The 25,000-nt window shown below is 45.6% G+C and overlaps 1 protein-coding gene across 1 annotated transcript in view; it reads left to right on the top strand.

The window, feature by feature from the left end:
- Nucleotides 1-25,000, top strand: part of LOC106809770 (voltage-dependent calcium channel type A subunit alpha-1-like) — a 59,675-nt gene that overhangs the window by 22,661 nt on the left and 12,014 nt on the right. The window contains exons 4-21 of the mRNA XM_014812970.1: nucleotides 389-495; nucleotides 707-815; nucleotides 1,185-1,345; nucleotides 1,855-1,998; nucleotides 2,347-2,548; nucleotides 3,200-3,364; nucleotides 5,084-5,229; nucleotides 6,078-6,105; nucleotides 7,498-7,581; nucleotides 12,679-12,795; nucleotides 13,259-13,324; nucleotides 15,490-15,581; nucleotides 17,548-17,698; nucleotides 18,320-18,447; nucleotides 20,128-20,224; nucleotides 20,808-20,913; nucleotides 21,670-21,774; nucleotides 22,224-22,324. Coding sequence (XP_014668456.1) covers nucleotides 389-495; nucleotides 707-815; nucleotides 1,185-1,345; nucleotides 1,855-1,998; nucleotides 2,347-2,548; nucleotides 3,200-3,364; nucleotides 5,084-5,229; nucleotides 6,078-6,105; nucleotides 7,498-7,581; nucleotides 12,679-12,795; nucleotides 13,259-13,324; nucleotides 15,490-15,581; nucleotides 17,548-17,698; nucleotides 18,320-18,447; nucleotides 20,128-20,224; nucleotides 20,808-20,913; nucleotides 21,670-21,774; nucleotides 22,224-22,324 — 2,109 coding nt within the window. The remainder of the gene's footprint in view (nucleotides 1-388; nucleotides 496-706; nucleotides 816-1,184; nucleotides 1,346-1,854; nucleotides 1,999-2,346; nucleotides 2,549-3,199; nucleotides 3,365-5,083; nucleotides 5,230-6,077; nucleotides 6,106-7,497; nucleotides 7,582-12,678; nucleotides 12,796-13,258; nucleotides 13,325-15,489; nucleotides 15,582-17,547; nucleotides 17,699-18,319; nucleotides 18,448-20,127; nucleotides 20,225-20,807; nucleotides 20,914-21,669; nucleotides 21,775-22,223; nucleotides 22,325-25,000) is intronic.

Genomic DNA, 25,000 nt, shown 5'->3' on the forward strand with positions numbered 1-25,000 from the left:
GAGAGAACGAAAGTGAGAGAGAGAGGGATGAGAGAACAATAAAGGGAGGGTAGAAAGGAAAGAGCCGATAGAAAAGAATCATCATTATTTTACTTAAACGAATAACATTTAATTGAATGAAACCTGGATAAGTGAATTGGTTAAATTAGACTTCTCTGAAAAAAATAGACGCGAGATATTTAATCTTGATTTTCGACATTTTTTGCAGTCCTTTAAAAGGGCATGCTGCGCTATTCGACGGGTAACCTTTCAGCCACTGAACGCTCGCAAGTCTGCATTGTGATTTGTCTGTCCTGCACTGCAGCTACATATGGGGCCGGTTGTGGATTATGCATGGGCGAGTGCGAGTAGATATTGCTGAGGTGAGAACGTTGGCTTTTTGCTCTAGATCATCGACCTGGGAGTGATCCTACATCCGGGCTCCTACTGCAGAGACCCCTGGAATCTCCTGGACGCGCTCGTCGTCATCTGTGCCTTAGTGGCTTTCTACTTTGGGTGCGTAATATATGCAACGATGAGTGTGCGTGCGTGAGTGCGTGCGTGCGTGTTGGCGTGCGTGCGTGTTGGCGTGCGTGGTGCGTGTCTAGGTGCGTTCGTGCGCGTGTCTGTGTGCGCGCGTGCGTACGTATACGTGTATATCTGCGTGCGTGTGTACGTGCATGTGCGTTATACCGTGTGATGTACGTCTGTTTTCGACCGTTCACAGGCAATCTCAAACAGGTAGTGCAGGTAGAAATCTCAACACCATCAAGTCGCTGAGAGTACTGAGGGTGTTACGACCACTTAAAACTATCAAGAGGGTGCCAAAACTAAAGGTATGCTGCTCATCGACCAGCTCACACGACTCCTCTGCAAGCCATCTGTGCGAGTTACGATATTACACGCGTTTACGTTTGTTATTTCACACAAAAATAGTTATTTCTTTGAGAATCAACAGGTCTGACAAACCGTACTGCAGACATTGTTCACAGACGTCGAAATCCCGACTTGTGGACAGTTTTCCTAAATATTTAACAAACCCTTTCACTGTTCTATCTGGGATCGTTCGTGACGTTCCGTGAACGTTGCCGACATTTCACCGCTACGAACTGCTACACTTCCCGACCGTATACCAACGCTACCGGAACGTTGTAGGCGTTTCCCGAAGGAACTACTCTGATTTCGCTCCGCTCTTCTGCTTTCAGTCTGTGTTCGACTGTGTGATCAACTCGCTGAAGAACGTGCTGAACATCCTCATCGTCTACCTGCTGTTCCAGTTTATCTTCGCCGTCATTGCCGTGCAGCTGTTCAGCGGAAAGTTCTGGTATTGCACCGACCTCAGCAAGAACATCGAAGAGGAATGCCAGTAAGTTTCAGACTCAACCACAACCGTAGATAAGATCCCACAACAGTACATCGACAAATCGATAGGGAACTGAACCCATAGGGGACAAGAATAGTTAGATGTATGGACAACAGGGCCCTGTTGCAGAATGAAAGGCCACACGGACAGAGCTGCTACTGCCTTGGCACACCACTCGAGAACAGCTAGGCTTTTTCTCTCGGACCTGCAATGACGCACAGACAAACGAACGAACAAACGCACACACACACACACGCGCGCGCGCGCACACACACACACACACCACACGCTTATGCCGCGCCACGTAACGCAAACGGACAACGTCATGGCACGCAACGCACACTGACAGCACAGCAAACACGCCACACGCACACGCACGCACGCCACGCACAGAGCACACGCAAAGACGCAGACACAACACACACACACACACACACACACACACACACACACACACACACACACACACACACACATTTATCAGCCATTTACATTCTTTGTCTATGTGCTAGGGGAGAGTACTTTGAGTTCGTCGACGAAAAGAAACCGCCAAAGACGGCCAAGCGCGAGTGGAAGAGGCAGGACTTTCACTACGACAATGTTGCCGAAGCCATGCTCACACTGTTCACGGTGCAGACGGGCGAAGGCTGGCCAAAGTACGTCTACATCTACATAAATGGCGCCAGTATCTATGTACACTGCTATTGGGGGTCACTGGTGTTCATGTGTACAGCTGTTGGGGCACCGATGTTCACCGTTATAGCTATAGGGGGTGCCACTGATTACGTCACACATCGTACATAAATATCTGTGATTTTTGCTGCTGAAGTTGGCTACATGTGTATAGTATAAAATAACACTGTAGGCCTATTACTAAAAGCTAATCATTAATTAATAATCTATAATAATGTAATAGTGCATTCTTTAATCCTACAGTTATATCTAATGACCATAAGGTGAAGACTGGGCACCCGCTTGATGTAACCTTTGCCTCCCTCTCGCAGAGTGCTGCAGAACTCCATGGATGCCACGCAGGTGGACAAGGGTCCGCAGCCGGGCTATCGGATGGAGATGGCCTTCTTCTATATCGTCTTCTTCATCGTATTTCCCTTCTTCTTTGTAAACATCTTCGTTGCCTTGATTATCATCACCTTCCAGGAGCAGGGAGAAAAGGAGTTGATGGGAGGAGAGCTGGATAAGAACCAAGTGAGTCGGGGAAAGGACGAGTTTACAGAATGGAAACGAGGCGATGAGGGAGAAAGGGATAACCCTTGTTCACCGTGTGGTTAGGTGTATGGGTTAGACCTACGGGTAGAGGTGCGATTGCGGTAGGGGGACGTGTAACTCCGCATAATAGTAGCACTAATACTAAACTTACCCCTATTCTCATTCTTAACCATGACTTATGTTAGACCCCAAAGCGAAGCTAGGTGTTGGTCCTCTTTCACTGCCTTACTGAAGCTAGATACTCTCGTCTCGTGGCACCTTAGCAGACCTACATCTAACCTTGCACCGTGAGACAAACTGGGAGTTATTAAATACATCCTTGCCAGAAACCCGAAGCTATATACGTTCACACCATCTTAGCAGACTAACTACATCTATCTTGCACTGAGAGACAAACATGAAGTTGTTACGTGCATCCATACCCGTACACCCAACCCTAGCTGTAACGACACTATGAAGCAGAGCCCGTGCATGGCTCAACGTCTCCGTATAAAGATTGATGGACCCGAGCGGGTGCATCGTGCGCGCGCACACGCACACACACACACACACACACACACACACACACACACACACACACAATAACAACAACAACAACAACAACACGCCGCTCCACTTGCCGACTTGCAGAAGCAGTGTATAGACTTCGCCATCAACGCGAAGCCGCTGGCGCGCTACATGCCGCAGGACAAGAGCTCGATCCGCTACCGCATCTGGAAGCTGGTCGTCTCGTCGGTCTTCGAGTGGTTCATCATGGTTCTCATCTCACTCAACACAATCATTCTTATGATGAAGGTAGGCGTGGAAAGGAGAATCGAAGCGCTAGCGAGATGGATAGAGAAATACGAATGCGGTGTTAGATAACTCATAACCGAATGCTGGAAACGTGCGTCTCTAGCGAGAGCTAAACGTTAATGAGGGTCAAAGTTACTTGTTCCTTTAGCGCTGTTGCAAATGTGCTTGTAAAAAAGCCGTCGCGTTGTCAATTAAATGCAAAGCAGTATAGTTCGGATTTGTAAAGCTTGTTTGTTATTTACAAAAGAACGGGTTGTTCACGCAGATGCACTCGTACTCTGTGATGTTTTCGCATTTACACGCGGTGTTTGCACTGTAATTGTCCGCACACTATATAACCTGTTAATTTTTCACAGCGGTGAGTATTTTTCTTCCCACTTTTAAATTTCAAAAAGTCGAATAAGTGTTACGTCACAGCATATCACATCTGAGAAGAGCACTTTACAACGCTGCTATTTCACATAACTGCCTTTGTTCACAATGCCGAATGGTTCGAGTCATGATAAAGTTCAAAGCAAGCACGATTCTGCGACTGGTGATATTTCTCCAGTCGCAATGTATTCCGTGAAGGACTGGCGTGGAAAGATCTTCTAGGCAAATCGTAATTGAATAGTAGTCTCGGAGAGGCACTGCATTGATATTAGAGGTGGAGTTGTGTGCGTGGGCGTCACGGTAAATAAGTGTGCCGCGTGTGTGCATGCGTGTGCGCGTGTGTGTGTATTTATGTATGTGCTTGTGCGTGTATATGTGCATTGGCGTGTGCATTTGCGTGCGTGCTTGTGTGTGTGTGTGTGTGTGTGTGTGTAGTCCCGGTGTCGTGTGTGCGTGCGCTGCGTGCCGTCTGCGTGCCTGTCCGTTGCCGTGCGGTGCGTGCTGGCGGCGGTGTGCTGTGCGTGCCTTTACTGAAACGAGTGTTGGTGCAGACATATCAATGCCTACCTGCTCCCTCCGGGACAGGCTATGTTAAACCGCAACCATCGCTTTCCTTTTTTCGCGTTTCCCCCACAGTTCCGCAAACCAACCAGCGATCGTAGTACGGTGAAGTGCTCGCTGCTATTTGAACATGACTTCACACTGTCCTGTTACGTCGAGTGTATTCTCAACATGATAGCTTTCGAGATCATCAGGTAAGGGCCCGTGAGTGCACGAAGAGTACGCTGCCCAGGTATAGACTACAGCCTTGTCGGACTGCTATGTACGCTAGCTGTCCATTCGCTAACGCGACAGCGTCGTCTGAGAGCGGAGGTGCCCCCTCTGTGTGCCCTCTTCTAGTGCCTGCGCGCGCATTCTTCGCGCAGCAAATGTATGCTTATCTGCGTGCAACTTTTGCCTCACAAAGAATTCTAGTAGCTGCGTGCAAACCGTCAAGCAAAAACACTTTCGTACTAACAAAATTTAGACGATCAGCGCCAGTTTTTTTGGATAAAATATTCAACAGAGGGACCACACACCGTCGCCTTCGCGCTAGCGACAAGCTGGGTCAATGCTGTCCAACGTCTTGCCGTGCAGTTGCGCCTAGCGAGCCCAGCGTTGGTCATTGTTCTCTATGCTCAGCGACTCAGTGACTGGTGCACGAATGCTTCTGGACTGAGAGCACTGACCAACGCGTCGCGCCATTTTTACGCGGCCCTGCGTGAGCGCCGTTTCGATTAACGTTGCTTCTTTCTTTTTTTTTTCTTCCCGCCCCGGGCTGCTTGTGTGCTTTGGCCACCACTGCAGCACAACGATCCCGACCTTACATACCTTCAAATGCTAAACCTATATGAATATGGCCTTCACCACTGTTGTTCACCAATCGAGTGTGCCCTGAAGCTGGCGGCGTTCGGATGCAAGCGTCAGTCAGAGACAAACATTTTGTCGTCATGGTAAGGGATGCGGGGCGCTAGTGCGCCTCTTCTCACACAAAATACTACGTCACTCCTGGAACCAGTGCGTTCACCTTTAACATTCCGCGTGCAGACGCGTTGCTAGGCGTCCGTATCGCAACTAGACGCCGTAAACTTTCGGGCACTGCCGCTAAAACGTACGCTGATGCTGGTTAAGGTTAAGGCGTTCGAAATATGATTTTAGAACGTTGAAGAAATTTCGTCTTGGCAACAAATAAAGCAAAAATGCGGTGATATATATATATATATAAATATATATAATAAAAGTACTTATGCGCGTTACTTTCTATCACTTGATACATTTATGTATACTACTATATCAATGCATAATTCGAGCACTGACATTTTACGGAAGTCGCTTTCACTGCTTCATTCTCCGGTGGCCTACTCGCCAAGCACGTATTCACGAGAACACGATTATTTCCACACGCCTGCATTGAGTAAAGATCCCGAGCACTCCTTATGTCACAGTTTCTCTATCTCACTTACTATACACTATGTGTCGTAGAGTTGAAGTTTGAATAAGTTCATGATAACGAGACACTCGGATGATTAAACGTCGATGCAGTTCCAGGATGTGGTGTGTGGCGCTGTAAGTTATGTTTGCATACATCGATTCATTCATTCATACGCGAATCGTTCAATAGATTCCGCCTATTCTGTTTCCATTTTGCAATACAACCCGACTTATTTCGAGGTTTGGCATTTACAATATTTTTACGAGTTTACCTGCATGCTTGTTTAATAATTGTGCTCATAACATTTATATTTCCGCTGTCATTCAACCTCGATTTTTTTCGACGAAGTACTATCGTTTCTCCTTTCAGCTGCCTGGTGGTTTACAGCAAACCACTAGTAGGACACAAACTAATATTCCTCATTATATACCTGATTGATCGCTTGTCATCTAGCAAAGCAGGATGCGAGTCTTTTCCGATGTCCACTCAACGTATACACGTTGCAATAAAGGCGCCGCCTATGTCTTCGACTCTCCCCGCCCCTTCACTGACCGTCTCCCAATAACCCACCCTGTGTGACCGTGGCAGCGACTGTACATTTCTACGTCAATTGCGGCAACGACCCCCCCCCCAGCCCCCAATTTTTCTTTCTTTTCCAATGCTCCTCTTCCTTTCCTACCGCATTTCTGCTCGACAGACGTTCCTCGAACCTCGCTCGCCGCTTTAACGCAGTTGTGCTCGTTGTAATACTATCGTATAGTCCGTTCTCTGCCAACGTTAATTCTTTTTTTTGTTCTGTGAGCGCCGTGCGTGCGTGCGTACGAGATGTGCGAGTGCCGTTTCGTGCCGCGCGTGTGTGTTATGCTTGCCCTTTCTCGTACGCGTAGCGCTACTATTGGATTATAATAGCATATTAATCGCACGCAAGCAGCACGCCCCGGTCACCGCTCGGCGTTTCATCGTCGTAACAAGAGAACATGCTTATTAAAAAGATGGCGTAACGAGCGCCGGTAACCGAGAACGCTTTTTTACTATCAAAAGCGAACTTGTTGCGATTGAACAGCCAGTGCTGGCCGACATCGCTACCACTGCAATATTACAATGCACGGATACGGAATGAGTATCGTCGCCGTGCGGCATGGAGCAGCGATGTGCCGCGGGGGTGAGGTGGAAAAGAGCACAATTTTCTAGCCTCGCCCGGGTTCAAGCTACGCCGTATCGCGGTGCGGCCGTCCCCTCGTGTCTGCGAAAATATAACATTGTTATCGCTCCGCCCCGTCGGCCACCCCCTCGCCGCGTTCACAGCGCCTGCCTTCATAGGTAGCTGCTGTTCGCGGTATCATTCGGATTATGGCCAAACGCCGATGTCTTAATGACGTAGATTCGTTACTTAACTGTTGCGAGCCTCTTAATGGTGTGGCTAAATGTCTATGCAATATTTCTGCACGTCTCTATGTCTATTCGTATTGGTGAATCGCTTCTAAAATTGATGGGATTGTTAATAGTATTCGTGTTAGCATTTATACTCTTCTTCGACTTTTATCTTTTTCCGAATTTTGATCTTCTCCCTCTCTCCTCATCTTCCCCTCTCTCGTCTCTCTCTTCTCTCTCTCTCTCTCTCTTCTCTCTCTACTCTCTCTCCTCTCGTCTCTCCCTCTCTCGCCGCTCGCTCTCTCTCCGCTCTTCTCGCTCTCTCTCTCTCTTTCTCTCTCTCTCTTTCTCTGACTATCTACATTTGTGTTCTTCTCTCGTACCATGGTGTGTTCTCATGATTTCCGTACCCTTTTAGAATTACTTCAAGGACACTTGGAACACGTTCGACTTCATCACAGTCGTAGGCAGCATCGCGGACGTCCTGCTGTCTGAAGTAAAGGTATGCACCCTACTATCCCTCAGGGCATATCAGCCGACTAAGCGCCGACCGTCTAGCTGATGTCGCGTGCAATTACAACTATTCTTCGTGGTTAATATACCTCTAATTTTAGTGCTGGAAGCATCGGTACAAAGTTCCGTCGAGAGAAAAATCTCCGCTATATGTCAGGTGTTATTGTTGTCTACTATCCGCTTTCAACACTATAGTAACCCCCACCCGCGCGTATTGCTTCCCGCTTCCTCTTCCGTCTTTTCCCACCCTCACCTACCGCATCCCACACTTTCGGATTTTTCCCGTCACCGACACGATTTATTTGCATTCTGTCGCGGTACCACGGGTGTTCACGTTGTTGCATATCGGTAAAGACTCAGCAACATGAGATACCGCTGCCGGTTTTTTCTGGCAGCCGAATGAAGGCAACCATTTGCTGCTGCATCTGGCGACACCTGGCGGTCGAAATTGGAATATGCGGAACGGCATAATTTATTTCCGAGGTTTTTTTCTACACGCGTATTCCCGCATTTTATATATCCTTGCTCGCTTTTTAAAGTGCTCGCTGACTTATCATTCGATTATATATCCACGGCTAAATTCCACCAAAATCTCAGCTTGGTACACGTATTGTATGCGTGTTGCATCTATTACTACTGTCTATTTATCTATTTACGCTGACGAGGGTGAAAAATAATGAATTCAACGCGTTTTTATTATACATTATTCTTCGTATTAAAATCAATGCGAAACGAGTCAATGCGATCCAGTGAAAAGGGAGATTTAATCGGTAAAATGTTCAAATCAAACTGCTTATTTTCTAGGCTATGGTTACGACACCTTTGCACACTTATTTTTCGTAGGAATAGCCTTATAGCGCTGTAGATAAGTTGTAGTCTAGATCTGCTTGCGATCTCTTTGGCTTGTTCGCTTAATGCTCGGAGCTGATTTTCCGGAATGCGTCGGCAGGGTGATCGAAGGTTGTCACGTGGGACGTAGATGCACTTGCACGCCCTCTATATCAACCACGCTGCCGACTATTTCCGAAATCGCACTGAACTTTCTCTGCTGCGCTTGCTGCTGTCGCTGCGCCTGACTTAGTTACGTTCTCGGACTGGCCGTTTTCGTCTCACCTGCCAGAGGCCTGACCGACTCTCGTTCCCCGATCGGGCGTCTTTGCTATACGCTTGTGTTTAATTTCTTCCTGTGCGTGCAGACGCGTCTGGAAGTCACGTGCTACATCGCGGTGATGTCACCGCGCGCAGCCGAAGTGGCTTCCACGCGACCGACTACGGCATTTTTGTTCTGGTCCTCTGTAGCTCAGCAATGCATGAGTTCATCTCCCCCCCTTTCTCTCTCTCTCTCTCTCTCTCTCTCTCTCTTTTTTTTTTAAATCTCTTTTTCTTCTCTTTCTCTCTCTCTCTCTCCCTCTCTTTCTCTCTCTATTTATTGTGTAGTCCTGTTGTTTAGTGTGATTATGATCTGTGTCCAGATCGTGAGTGTACTGTGCCATATTCTTATGCTGTAAATGCTGCGATGACTGTGACTCTTGCATTGTGTGTATGTACATATATGTATGGACAATATTTAATAGTTGTAGACACCTGTAGAAACGTTTTCATGGATTTCTGGTCATGGAAACATGACCGAAGCGAAACGCTTCGCGTCCATTTATTCTGAAATCATTTTCGCTTTCTTTCGCTCTTTCTTATCCTTCCTCTCTCATTCGCTTACCCCCTATCTCTCTTGCTCTCTCTTGCTCTCTCTTTCGCGCGCGCTCTCTCTCTCTCTCTCTCTCTCTCTCCCCATTTTTATCTATCTGATTATCTACCGCTTTCTGTCTCTAGAAGTGACTTCTTCGTATACTATATATACTCCTTTTCTTTTATAGGACACTTTACTTGCAACGTCTATGGTAAATTTTGAACCTTTATGACACCAGAAATTTTATTATCCACATCACGAAACGAGACACGAATGGCACGGCATGACTCACTTTAAACACATACAAGCACCAGTGACAGAATGACAAGCGTAATGTGGATTCTATGACTACATACTACTTCAATGCTAAAACACACACGCGCTCGCCCACACGCGCGCGCACGCACACACGCGTTGACACATACGCGCACACACATGCGCGCACATACAAGCATATAGACCTGCATGTCATGGAAAAGCGTCTATTTGCAACATGTGCGCAGGACCTGTGTTTTATTGCATTCTCTCTGCATGCATAGGCCTCCACGTTTAAAATCACCGAATCCAACAATCGCCAGATGACCGCAGTTCGCAACGGACAGTGCCATCTATCGGGCCGCGCGGGAACGACTTGGGGATTGTTGAATTGTCTGATTTTCACAGTGGCGCCTGACGACACGATTTCCGCGTGGCGGTGTGATCGAGTAGCATGGTCGTTTATTTCGTGCTGCTGTCGTTGTGTGTCCCCGGCCTATGCGCTCGTACGGCGACGGCGTGGGAGGAGTGAGTGTGATATCTCTGCGTGTTGTTGTGTGTGTGACTCATATGTTGCTACTTTCTCTTGTTTCTCATGATGGCTCTATAGAGGCTCTTGGCAGGTGGAGATTTGGGCAAAGCCGCACAGGTGAGACCTTTCTGGCTTGTTCCCGCCAAAAAGCAAAAAAAAAACATGCTCGTTTCACAGCAACGGACAAAAACATCTGCAATTCGGGGGCGGGTCGCTTCCGGTATGGCTCGGTTGATGAAGCGTAGCTCATCTAGTCCATACCGATCCCGCTAGGTTCCGCTGGTCTGTTGAACGCCGATCTCTCGGAACGATCGTTATTCTGAGGGATAAGGTTTACCGCATTTAAGACATCAGCGTTCGCGGACTAGTTGTTCTTGTAGGGCCCGCCATTGCAGCTGTTCGAATTCACTCGTACGATCGACCGACGCGTGGGCATATGTGACTAGCAGAAACATTCGTGATATTGTCGCAGCCGCGCCAGAAACTGCCAGTGGAGAAGTGCGCTCGGCCCGCAGCATGTAGATATAGCAACACGCTAATCTGTGCTCTTTCTCGTGCGAGTTGTCAAATATCACGCATGTGCCCGACGAGGTTTCTGCAAGTCACATAGCTGCGAGGTCCCATACGGTGCGATTGCTGTGAAATCGAGCTATAAATAGAGTTTCATGGATTAAATCTTGCCCAACAGTATTTGTTTATACGAAAACGACCGAACGATTTTGTTCTGAGTCTGCTTCTCGCGTTCTATCGTCGCTGCTGGCAACGTTCCATGTGTGACGTCATTAAATTCTTCGCCCATGTATATATGTATGTGGTCTGTCCAGCACCGTCGATCGCGTGGTGAGAACGTGCCAACAGACGTTTTTTTCAAATCGAACCGGACCGTCCGGTTCGGTTTGAAAGCTGCGAGCAACAGCGGAATTTTGCAAAATCAGTTGCGGTACCGCCACCTAGGGTGTGTGAAAGCAAGAGTGGTTGAAAAGGAAATGAAGCGAGAGAGCGAGAAAGCGAAAGAGTGAGTGCGGGCTGGCGTGTGTGCGTGCGTGTGCGTGCGTGTGCGTGCGTGCGTGTGTGCGTGCGTGTGTGTGAAGGTGACGAGGATACCTCCATCGACCCAGGTATTTTCATGGTTTTTAACCCAGCTTGTCCATTGCGAGCGGAACGGGGGGAGGGGGGGCAGAAAGAAAAGTCTGAGCGGGGATGCACCCGTGCTCGATTCGGCCGTGTGTCTTCATGCGAATGCCAAAGAGGTCTGGAAGTGTGAAACTCTCACTGTAACAGGCGTGCGGAGGTCCGCGCAGACACACATGCGCCCGAGGTTATCGATGATTTCTTTCACGGCACACGTTAATTATTATGATTGTCTCACTCTGCACGGCGGTAGAGCCCCGGTGAAATTCTGCAACCGGGGATGCTGCCTGATCCGCACTCACTCACACACGGGTCACGTATTTCTTGCATCTTGGCGGATTTGGGCATGCCCAGCACACACACACGCAATTACAAACACACACACACACGTAATTTCAAACACACACATGCACGCACACACACACACACACACACACACACACACACACACACACAAGCGCACACACACCTTCACATACACCCTCACGCACACGCACATTCACACACACTCACTCGTGCGAGAAGGACCACACACGTCATCTATCGTCGTCGGCGGCATCGTCGTCGTCTTCGTCGTCGTCTAACCATCCGTCTATCTTCACACGAATTCATCAATGTACCGAATAGAACGCTGTCTACGGAACAAAAACGAAAAAGTTAAAATTCTACCTTGACGTACTTTACTTTACGTGTACCTCGCGCCGTTACCGTTGCTCGATGTACATTATTGCCGTTATAATGATTAAGAAACGGAACATGTGCCGTATAAGGCCGCTGCGTGTGGTGTCTACTTGAGTTTTCCGTTCGATGCGTACTTCTGTACAAACCCACAGAATTTGACTCCCGTGTCTGCAGCGGCAACGGATAACAGCGTCGGTCTAAAAACCATGAAAATGTAGGCGTTACGCGTGCATTTACATAGTGGATACGTGCGAGTTAAGGCAGCTACCACGCGTGCGCCTGTGTCCGATAATGTTAACTCCATCGATTGAGGCAATCTCGCGCCGGAGTGGAAGCGTTACGGTGCTCGTTCGAATTAAACCAATTTGTAGCGAAAACGAAATCAGCGCGCATGCTTAATTATCCCATAAGGAGCGCGAGCGTGAGCGCATAGCAGTATCACTTTGCTTGCAGAACGTATAGAGACAGTAGATTGGCTTCTTTGAATTGCCTGCCTTCTGCTGACGAGGCTTATACGTGCATCTACGGCGATCGTATAGATTAAAGAAGCGAATAAACGAAATTATTAATAGTCTGTATTTTTAGTCGACGTCTGCATACACTCGCGATCTCGCGCGCCAACGAGTTAAACACATCTGTCTGGGCAAGATTACTTGATGCCGGCGCCCCCTATCGCCCCGCCCTCGCGGACATGTGGACACGCCTCTCGCCACGTCTCCGCCCCGCCTCCGCCGCCATGTTGCTGACATCTGCAATAATGTTCTCATGTCGGTCGTCCGTCGGACCGTGGCTGCTTGTTTCAGAACAACATCATCAACATCGGCTTTCTGCGGCTGTTCCGGGCGGCGCGCCTCATCAAGCTACTGCGGCAGGGCTACACGATACGCATCCTCCTCTGGACCTTCATACAGTCTTTCAAAGTACAGTTGCTCCTCGATCTTCGCACTGCACGCGGCCGGGAGCCGCCGTGTGGCGCTAGTGTCGCTCAACAGCAATTTAATTATGCGGTCTAGATCGATTTTTTTGTTATTTTTTATTAATTAGATTGCTATCTATTACTAGTAGTAATTAACTGAGCATAAAAAACGTGTGATCATCAAACATTCGTTGCCGATGTCTTTGATAATTAGTATCACTTTTTATCTATTCGGGAAGATAGTGATATCTTGTCGGGGTAGGAGACGAGGCAGATCGTTGGAATGATCAAAAACCACTAGTATGTTTGGTAAATCGAAGCATAAACTAACGGTGAACCCAAAAGAGACTGATTAAGGAGATTGATAGAAACGCGAGTAAGTCTTTGAGGAGGTGACAGCGTTGTCGGTAACAGCGATGATACTATATAGCTAATATCTCAAATGCTGTTTTTTTCTTTTATTTCAGGCTCTGCCATATGTCTGCCTCCTAATCGTTATGCTATTCTTCATATATGCAATTATTGGAATGCAGGTAATGAAATCGACGCATTCACCTATTTCGTGCTGATTAATTCTCTCATTTGCTCGTCACACCTTCGTCATCTTGCATAAATGACTCTAATCGACTATCGCCAAACGCTAATATTAATTTAACTACGGTGATATTGTCTACACTACTGCGATCGTATGAAACTGCAATGTCGGTAAGAATTTGCATAGAAATAGTGATTGTAAGGTACTCTGTTAATCATCACGTAAAACTAATTAAGTTAATGTTTGCTAGTTTTCGTTTTTCGATATGCCTAACTGAGCTAATGGAACGGAGGAAATATCTCCTTCACTGTGCTTTGACTAATAGGTCAGAATGCTGGCCCCTCTAAGTTACTCCTACGCTACTAATATATCTATTAACATATCTATACACTATCTCATAGATATGTGTACGTATTGTAGGTATATTTTTGAAGATTAACCTATAATTCCCAATTTAGTTTAATACTTTTATATAATTCCTAACCGTGACTCGGCATGAAATTCGCGTCGGTTTGCGCCTGCAGATATAACTGTCGCATTGTCGCTACATCGCTCTACACTGTGTGCAACTAACTCCTTGCGCGTTTGCACCGTAAACATATCTATATAGTATCGTGTGCACGATCGTATAGATAACGTCAGGAGTGAATAATAATAGATTATTTTCTATTATTATTTACTCCTGATAACGTTTATGTGCGCAGCGTTCCTGTGGGCCTAACCGGAACGTGCTATCATCCATTAATTACTCTTGCTCACATCGGCCGATGTCAGCGCGGATTCCCTCGAGTTCACGAAAGAAAAAACACGCAGACGATTCCTTGCAAAAGCTCCCCACGGGAGACGTCGACGCAGCAAGCGAATTATCTAATGAGGAATTTGCGGCCTTTTCGCTTTTTAATTTCTTGCTTATTTTCACGGCACGGGTCTTTTTTTGCTCCTATCTCTGCCGAGTATGGTAGATGTTTTTTTCTTATTCGCGAGAAGTTTTCGAATGCCACATGCCGCCGAACGCGACGCGCGTCTTCTGCCGGATCACATTTAGTTCTGACTAAAGTCTGTTGACTAAAGGTCGGCGCATATGCGTTACACGTCGAAATGATTTCACGCCTACCAAAGTAGCATATCAGTTTCTTAATAGAAGAGGCTTGCCTAAAATAATTGTTCCTAACGGGTTCAATTGAATTATTAACCGGCTAAATGGTTCACATAGCGCATGTATTTCGAGAGTCGAATAAGACGTCTCCCGTCAGGCTTACAAATTTGTGGGCAGGGCCTATAAATCAGCACATTCACCTGTTTGATATCTAGGCCTATGTGTTTATCTATCGACCTCGTTCGGGGGAGCATCCGTGTATGGCGGCCCGAGTTAACACCTGCATCACAGATCATGTCTGTTTTTTCCACGTTTTATCGTTACTAAAGGTATTTGGCAATATTCAACTAAATCCCGATTCGGCTATCAATCGACACAACCATTTTCAAGACTTCATTTCGGGTCTGTTGGTATTGTTTAGGTGAGTTATCGCGCGGGAAGAAACTGCCATTGGCTCTGCCCGCGGGCGGCCACGTGCACCAACCTTCCTGAATCGTTCCTATCGGTTTTTTTGTCGAACCGCGACCAAGTTCGAAAGAAATCCCGAAGCGGAAAGACTCGGGAAGGTGGCGCCCTGCGGCTGGCAGAGTGCCTAGCATTTGTGATGTGTCCGTGGTGCCCTCTGTTGGTGTTATGTGGTAGTCTGGTATCGACGAATACCCCGCACGGCGCAGAGGGCGTTCGCTACGTTCTCTACGGTTTATCGTCATGGTGACACGCGAGCATTTCCGGTCCCGCTCGGCTGTGTGAATTAATTAAATCAATTAATTAATTAATTAAGCAGCTCGATTGCTGCTAATGTGCGTAACGAATCTTGGCTCGCCTGTGCAGTCTGGGGCTTTCGTCGATCAGTGTGATCAAGCGCGTATTAAGAAGGTATAATAATGATACGCTCTTAATACCTTCTTAATACGCTCTTGGTGTGATCCTAGTCGTGTGGGCTTTACGTCCTAGGGCGGGCCGGGTGATCCGCGCGTGAGGTCGCACGCAGCACCACCCTGCCGTCATTCGTCTCGTAGTCACCGTTCGCACTAACGTGTTTTGTTCCTCTCCTCACTCTAATCCAGGTTTTTGGCAATATAAATTTGGATCCGGAAACTGCAATAAATCGACATAATAACTTCCGAAACTTTATCTACGGGCTGTTGTTGCTGTTCAGGCAAGTTGTGCAAGCTACTCTACGCAGCAGCCGCTGCTACTGCTGCTTTTTTAGCACTTACCGCTCTCGCTTCTTCTTCGCTCTCTGCCTCTCTAAGTGCCGATATATGTTTTACGCTACGTTTCTTCTCGACGAATGTGTCAATCTTCACCGGTTGCTCGCTTTTCACGACTCTCTCCGCATCGCATACGTTTTCAACTTCACCGAACTTGTACTTTTGCTGTCGCCAGTGCGACTCACTCGGTGTATATGCTTTACTTGCGGATTGCTAAACACGTTTACTTTTGTCAGCCACTTCTCTTTGCTTTTTTTGTAAACAACAATAAATCGCGTTCTGTCGAAGGTGTCGCCTGTATACGCTTTCTTTCTTTTCTCTCTCTCTCTACTCTACTCTCTCTCCTCTTTCTCTTTACTTCTCTTATCTTTACCTACTCTCTTTACTCATACGATCGCTCCCTCTATTTACTAATCTCTTTAGCCCGCTTCTCACTACTCCCCCCCTCTCGCCTCCCATCTTCTCTCCATCACACACACCTTTCTTTCTCACACTATCTCTATACTATGCATATCTCTTCTCTCTTCTCTCTCATATCGCCCTATCTCTCCTCAGCTCCGCTCGCTCGCTCTTAATTTATCTCCGTATCTTGCCGCCTCTCACTCTTACCCCCTCTAACGCTCCCCACTCTCTCTTATCTCATCTCTCTCTTTCACACACCACACACACACACACACACACACACACACACACACACACACACACACCACACACTCTCTCTTCCCCCCCTCTCTCTCTCTCTATCTCTCTATCGCTATCTCTCTCTCTCTCTCTCTCTCTCTCTCTCTCTCTCGCCATCTCTCTCCATCTCTCTCGGAGAGCTACTGCACTGCAACCTATGAATGTTTTTTTTTACCTTCGCGGGCTTCAACTCTCGATAGCATCCTAGCGATCTATTGTTTTTCTGAACTTATGCATGCTGCAACCAGCTGTTAAAACTATCACTACATGTGCTGATATGCTCGCATTTTCTCTTTTTCCGATTATGTATTTATGGTATCAATGGAACTAAGTATATTTAAATATATTATATATGTATACTATATATACTATTATTATATATACTTAATTCCATAGTTAAACGTAAGGTAAAAATTGTTCGATTGTAACGATTGTTTTTATGATTCCGGTTAAAGTAATCAGGTTCAAATATGGAACCATTATTGGACGCAATAATGTAATCGCATATCATAATCATTAAATTTTTAGAGCAACGGAATTTTTATACGATGTCGCATATAATAGCATATGACACTTCGGGTTTAATCGTCGCGGCTGTTTAAAGATAAAAACATCTCAGCGCATAACTCGAACTGTTTAGCAGAAGTTTCCTGCTATAGTAAGATAACCGCCAGTGCTCGCTGTAAATTTTATCTCATCGTAGTGAAAACTGCGTGTTTGTACAAGAGCCATATATATAACGAGACAGTGGGATACTCCAAAATTGATATGCCAAGCCTGTATTGGAATGCTGTGGGAGATTGTTGTTACTGGTAAACGGATAGGGTTTTAGTCGCTTCCCTAGTGCTAGTCCAGTAACGTAACACTGTCCGTGCACCCACGTGAGTCTAATATAACTAGATGTCCGGACACTGTTCAACTAAACCATTTTCTAAAGTTTAGCTAAAAGTTTTCTATATTAAATTCCTGCTGTTAGTCGTGTCGTGTCGTGATCGGGAAAGCATTGCGTTACAAAAATTAGGCTGTTTAAACGGAATTCGTTTTTCGATTCTGGTTCAATTCGCGTGTAACGTTTCTTCCGTGCCCAACAACCAGCGATCGTTCCTTAACAAAAGTAAATCGGCCTCTCGTTTGTATCAGGCAATCCTTAATGAAACGCGCCTGTCATCGTTTTCACCCGTCCACGGATAGATGTCGGTAACTGTGCCCCTTCCATCCCACCTACCGCAGGTGTGCTACGGGCGAGAACTGGCAGGCGATCATGCTGGCCTGCATCAGCGGGCGGGTGTGCGACCCGCTGTCGAGCAACGCCGACAGTACGTGCGGCTCGGACTTCGCCTACTTCTACTTCTGCAGCTTCATCTTCCTTTGCTCATTTCTGGTAGGTGGTCGCGGTTTTCCTCTGCGGTGCGTATACGTATCATCGCAATATTGCCGCTAAAAGCTTCTAACAGGCCGAATAGACTCGTTTGTTATTATCAATACACTATTACAACTCTGCTGCTCGTGCAGATAAACTGCATGGATAACCTCGCGTTGGCAATATATATATTCAAGTATATATAGCATACAATGTTGAGACTGATGGCACGCATTAATATGGTTTCAAATGCTCACAGTTACTTTTCACTTGTGAGTTCAGTTCTTCTTCGGAATTGATTTGTGTCATTGTATTTGTAGCGAGGTAAAATATAAATTCTTTATTCAAAATTCAAACGTCTGTTAATCACCTACATAACACAATGCCTGTAGCTTGTGCAGGATCACTTGTATAGATGGCCAAGATAGATACATGCTGTGTGCTATCACGTAGAACTACACCAAGTCGTCGTCCGAGAAGGAGGCGGCAGAGTAGGAAGAGGAGTAGGACGAGGAGGAGGAGGGGAGGAGGCAGAGTAGGAAGAGGAGGAGGAGGAGGAGGAGGAGGAGGAGGAGAATGAGAATGAGAGTTTCTGCTTGCGTAGGCCTATACGTACTGATATGCTATGCGCTCGATTTGCAGATGTTGAACTTGTTCGTCGCCGTTATCATGGATAATTTCGACTACCTGACGAGAGATTCCTCGATCCTCGGACCGCATCACCTGGACGAGTACATCCGCGGCTGGGGCGAGATCGATCCGCAAGCCACGTGAGTACGGGCGCCATTGTACTGGCTGCCATTTTGAATTATGAAAGCCGTCGAGCGGCCGGCCGTTTTAAATTATCGGAGCCATCAAGCGGGTACAATTTTTCCTTTCCATGGTCGGAAACGCTGGATATTGTAGATATTGTGTGTCAACAGTCAACACTGTCTTGCGCGGAGAATAGAAATAGGTGGTAGGGAAGGGGCGATGACTTATCCCGGTGTTCTTGCCATCCTATTCTGCCAGCATTACCAGCTTAACCAGGGCAGGCACAGAGCATCACAAGATTTAAGATTCAAGATTCAAGATTGAAACTGTTTTATTTGTGCATAAGACATACATAAATACAGAGTACATCGTTATAAAAGAAATAATTACATGTAGAAGTACAATTTTAATCAGTTTAAGCACGGGAGTGGCGAAAGACACTTAAGTCATCTAGTCTGCCACCCCAAGAGTAGATTAATTAAAGGAGCCGCTGAATAACATAATGATAATGACGAATTCACGAAGGATTGCACATAAGCAGCAAGTGGAGAGCACGTTATGCAAATTCAAGCAGTAAAGCAAGTAGTTCGTAAATCCATGGAGAAAAAGTGTAGGAAACAAATATGTAATGAACAAAATATACAATGCATATAGAATGAACAAGGAGATACTGTAAAATTTATGGATTTTGCAAGATCATCAAGTTAAACCATCAACAATTCAACATAAATTGATTAAATTAATAACAATAAAACAACAGCAGGAACGATGCAAGATTACGCAGAACAAAACAAAAGACTTTTTCGCTTAGGCCTACGTAAGCATAGAGAAATTATCAGAGTAGATGCATTATAATTATACCCATAATGAAGGTACTCATATGTACAAGAATGTTTGCGTACAAAAACACGTAGGTTTGTGTACACGTGACAAAAATATAATAAATAATAAATATATGAATTATATAATAATATAAATAAACAAATCAGTGAAAGGGATAGTTTACTGAGAACACAATAACCACATCACAGTCACTGTACAAATACAGCTGACTCCAGTCTAAATAATGATATGTAGACAATACAAAAAGGCAATTTAAACAATTGGTACGACACGCTGATGTGAAATTATCGTATTCGATTAAACAAATCCACTAGGTGTTACTCATAGTGCTGTAATAAACTATTTCTATAAGCGAACTTGAACCTTGAAAAGGGTAGGTTTTTTATATGTAAGGGTATGTCACTCCAGAGTCTGACACCTACAAACCTTAGAGATTTATTGCCAAGAGCAACCTTGGTGTTAAACCTTGGAAGATGATAGCACATTGATGTTGAAAGTCTAGTATAGTGGGAGTGTACATGAGATTCTAATAAAATAGTTGCGGAAAAGGTCTGGCAGTTCATTGCGAGTAAACTTATACATAAATTTGGCTAGTTCTAGTTTATTAATATCATTAAGTTTTAGGAGACCAAGTTTGGAGAAATAAGGGGTGACATGTTCTCTCATTCCAGCAAAACTCATGCACTTGATAATTCTATTGTGGAACCTCATATTATATCTAGGCTGGTGGCTTCCCGAGTGTTGCACAGACAACACGTCGCGTCCAGCAACCCCACGTTGCCCCAGTGATTTGCTAGTGGTGACGTGTCGTCACTCTATGACTGTTAGCGTAAAAATATTGTCTCTGTTTCCAGCGGACGAGTGCATTACTCAGACATGTACGAGATGCTTCGAAACATGGCGCCACCTGTGGGGTTTGGGAGAAAGTGCCCCTATCGGCTCGCATACAAGGTAACAATCATTGCGACTCGTAGCGTGCTCCCTTGTTACTAACGTGAACAATTTATTTAAAGGTTATTGCGATCGCAAATACTACGTTATTTGAAGTATGCCGCCAATACTAAAACGTTTGCTATAAGAGACATTTCATAATAGCTCTTGTAACGCTCTCAGCATATCGCCTCTAGGCAGATATCCTCGATATCTAAACGTACCAGAGGGATTCGATCGCCCAGTCACGTCGAGTGGATCCGCAGTGTAGAGGTGGTCGAGAGAGAGAGCGAGAGAGAGAGAGAGTGGAGAGAAAGAGAGGGGCAGAGAGGGCGAGAGAGCGAATGTGGGGGAGGGAGAGAGAGAGAGAGAATGTGGGGGAAGGAGAGAGAAAGAAAGAATGCGGGGGAGCGAAAGAGAGAGAGAGAGAGAGAGAGAGAGAGAGAGAGAGAGAATGAACGCAAAATAATGAATTAATCGCCAGATTAAGTTTCTACCTCGCCTCTGACCTCGGCTTTAACTGAACTATAGTAACCTACCGTTCTCTCGTTGATGGCCATATTTGCTCATATTTATTCGTTGCTGTTTGATTTTTCGTCGGCAGCGCCTTATACGAATGAACATGCCCATAGCAGACGACGGCACTGTACAGTTCACGACGACCCTCTTTGCTCTCATCCGAGAGTCTCTCTGTATCAAATACAGAGATGGTGAGTTACACGCAGCACGATGGCTTAACAGTCTTGAGAGGGGCGTGGAACTCTCTCTGCTCCTACTGCTCTAATAAAACTAATGCTATAGCATGGCTATTATGATAACACGGCTATTACCGTAGCATTGCGTCCGCTATATTGTACACAGGCCTATTATATGTGTTGTTATATTTTATATTTATTGGTTTATTGTATTAGATATTATTATTTTTATTTTAATCATTTTATTTAGTTGCTATATGGCTATCTCTATGTTTAACGTAACTATTACCATAACACTGTTACATCAGCAAGATTATTACTATTTGGGCTACCACTAACTCAACTGTTGCTGTTTTACTAGCCATTAGCTTAGCTACTACATGCGTTGCTATTACTAGAGGGTTCGTTTCCGACGTTGAAATCTGTCGTGATTGTATAATGCCATACTAGTTAGTGGTGGCCAGCTAATAGATCTTGATATTTTCGGGTTATAATTTCTACGTGCACATATTTCGAAAACAATATACTACAACATTCAGCGAACAGAGCAATTTATTTCACCTGGTGTGGTCATAGACTATATTTTATGTACCGGTTGTACTTATTTTTGTTAGTATTTGTTTTCAAACGATGTAAACTATATTATACATATGTCTTATTAACAAATTACACGTTTGAATCTCGAATCTGAAATCGCGAGTCTTGAATCATGAATCTTGCTAGTATTTTTCGTCTGCGTGTAGGTGATGCATTGTCATGTTTCTGTTGCAGCCGACGAGATGGACCAAGCAGATGAGGAAACACGAATTATTATCAAGACGCTGTGGCCGATGCAAGCTAAGAAAATGCTAAACAAGCTAGTGCCACCGCAGTCAGGTAGGTAACGCTAGAGGGCGCAATTGGAAATGCCTGTTGGAAATCCTGCAAACCTTGTGGTCGTTGTACGTTAAAAATATTTAATTTTTGGGTCTTCTACTGGACTACTGGCCTAGTGGGCTAGTGAAGAGATTTACAGTTTTTATTGGCGGTTCACTGGTTGTACGTTAATAGGTTATAATATACGGATAGTAAACGTGCGTGCACACGACTCGCTACGGCTAGACCATAGTTACCATAGTCCGAAGCTGCTATAAGTAAATGTAGGCCTACTCGACCTAAATTAGTTTAAATCATTCGGGGGAAAGGGGTGTAGGAAACCCACTTGCTGTTTTACACCTGTGAATATACGGCGGGGGATATTGGATATGTTCCATGTCGTCTGAAATGTTATTTTAATCGAATCGTGTCGTGTCTAAACATGTTCGTACGATTCTGTGGGGGAGCAGAGCTGGGTGGAGGCAAGATGACTGTGGGCAAAGTCTATGCAGGCCTCATCATCTTGGAGAACTGGAGAGCGTTCAAGGCCAACCAAGCCGCCGGATTTGGAGTGAGTACCTTAGCTAAGATAGCTACTACGCTCGCAGCGCCCTCTGGTATAAGGTCGCCATGTCGTCTCCTTTGCGGCTGAAGCGGACGGGGACCGATGGATCCTTCCGTACAGTTAGTATAAAGGGCGACGGAGGGTGATGTCCATATGTATGCTGTAAACACGGCATTGTTTGGAAATGCTGCTGTGCAGGGGATTGCAGGTTTTTACTGTTTATTTTCTTATTGATTATTATATTTACATTCGTATTTCTAGTCGTGATTATTTCATCACGGTGATGTACATGCGTTCTTGTGCGTCCAAACGTGAAGCGCAAGAAAGCGCAGCAATGTTCGTCCCCGTGTCACCGGTGTTCGTGCGAGCCAAGCGGCTGGCTTTTGGATCGTAACTGCCTTTTATTTTTCGCAGACATCGGTGATTGTGAGTCATCTCACAACGGGGCAGACCCACGCTCACAGTTGACCAGCGCGTTTTCCTCACCTTTGTTAGTCTCCCGATTAATGACTTTAATAAGAATTAATAATAAGAATTGAGAATATTTAGTTAATGAGACACGCAGCAAACGTAAATAGCGATGGGCGTGCGGTGATTAGTTCGCGCGCGTCGTTTCCATGGAAACGCGTCACTGATAGACTGTTTCTTTCACTGTCCAGATGCCGGATTCCGAGCCGGAGGTTAGTGGTGACTCACTTGCAACGTTCGCCATCTTGACGGCGATTTTATTGAACGATTTTTATCTCACTCTCGATGTGTTTGGTTTTGCCGTGTGACTGCGCCTCCTACGCTATTTATGTATACGAAAGCGAGGATACTTCAGGCTTCTTATCATTATTATTATGATTGTTATCGTTGGCGATACGTGCATGATAGCGTAGAGTTTTAAGATGCCGGGATTGCACATCCCGGTTCGTTAGCGAACGGACGTTTAATTGCGTTTTAGGCATGCGTAAGCTAGTAGCGTAGTGTGTGGCCATCGTGAAGTATTAGTTCATTAGCGAAAACTTTTATTATTATACAGTCGAGCATGTCTACCCGTGCTTATAATCTAAAACGTTTTTTGAAAAAAATCATGCATGAATAGGCACGGATTTATGCATCATTACGAGTGGGCTTTCAATTTGCTTTTGAATCAGACGCGCACGAGAGCTCACGAGAGCTCGTTGTAATGAAGCGCGGAAATTACGAGTTGTTTTTCAATGGTGGGGATTCGTAAGGATGTTTGAAACAGCGTTTACAGTTAGTTACTGTTTAGCAGCATAGCAACTGCATTGAATTTTTTTGATGTGGATTCGCTCAATGCGGTGGTTGCCGCGCCAATGACGCAGAATCTACTCGATGGGTCAACGTTGGTCGGTGCAACATTCACGTAGTTAACAACCGTGAAACTAGCGTGGAGTCCAGTTTAGTAGTAACGCTATACTTGATAATGACGTCACCTGTTCTCCTCGTAAGAGGTTCGACGAACGTCAGGGCAACCAGATCTAAACGCGTTATGAGAGGAAAATGTAAAATTTAAGATTATTCAACGTTAGACAATGTTGTTGTGAGCCAGAAACAATAAGACTTGTTTATTGAAGATTCGATATACAGTGTACATGTATTAATATATATATATATTAATTATTTAATTACTTAAGTAAATTGCACCGCACATTTCTTGCCTCCTGACAGATGACATTTCTAAGGGTCATAAACACCGTGACGGCCCGCAAGGTTTGTGATGCGTTTGTGTGCGCTCTTGTTTGCACGCCCTAGTGGCAGCCTGCTATGGCGCCCTCTGGGGAGCATTTCCGAATCATCGACGTTTATCGGCTGCCGACCTTTGCCGCTGCTCAGCTGGCGGATGTGCTGTTGTTTCTATTTCGATAGATGTGTACTCCTTCGATTTTCTTTTCTTCTGAAAACAACATTATCTGTCTTTCTTCTGCGTCTCTATACCTGCGAAAAGAATCGTTGCTCGTCATATTGTGTGATATTGTGTCAGGTCAATGCGTTGCCTATACTTTTTCCATGGCTTGGATTGTCGAATCAGTCTCAGGTCAAAGCGAGCATGTGTTTCTGCGTGTGCGCGTGCGTGTGTGCGTTTATTTGTGCGTACGCGTGTGTTTCTGCGTGTATGTGTGCGTACGCGTGTGTTTCGGCGTGTGCGCGTGCGTGTGTGCGTGCGCGTGTGTTTCTGCGTTTATTTGTGCGTACGCGTGTGTTTCGGCGTGTGTGCGTGTATGCGTGTATGTGTGCGTATACGCGTGTGTTTCCGCGTGTGTGTGCTCGTGTGCGTGGTGTATGTGTATATGCGTGTGTTATTCTGCGAGTGCGCGTATTTGCGTATGTGCATTCGCGAGTGCGTGTGTGTGGTCTACTTACTTCAGCTTGCTACGCTATCTTTAGCATTACAACTGACATGTCTCGTCTCGTTAATATGTCACATTAGTGACCTGTGATTGTTTTTATCCTTTTCTAATCTTTCTTTCGAATATTTTTTAGCGTTCAGCCTTGTCCGTCTTCCGATCTTGGACTTTGCAGAAACGTGTTTGATCTCTATTACTTGCCTGACTCCTGACTTTAAATGCTCATGGAAACTGTTTCACCATTTACCTAGCGCTTTCTATAAACGCCTCTACCGCTTGTCTATGATGTGTCGCACGTTTTACTTCTGACGTATTCGTCAATAGCTTA

Source organism: Priapulus caudatus, unplaced genomic scaffold (genome assembly GCF_000485595.1).
Source record: "Priapulus caudatus unplaced genomic scaffold, Priapulus_caudatus-5.0.1 Scaffold383, whole genome shotgun sequence".
Classification (NCBI taxonomy): Eukaryota; Metazoa; Priapulida; class Priapulimorpha; order Priapulimorphida; family Priapulidae; genus Priapulus; species Priapulus caudatus.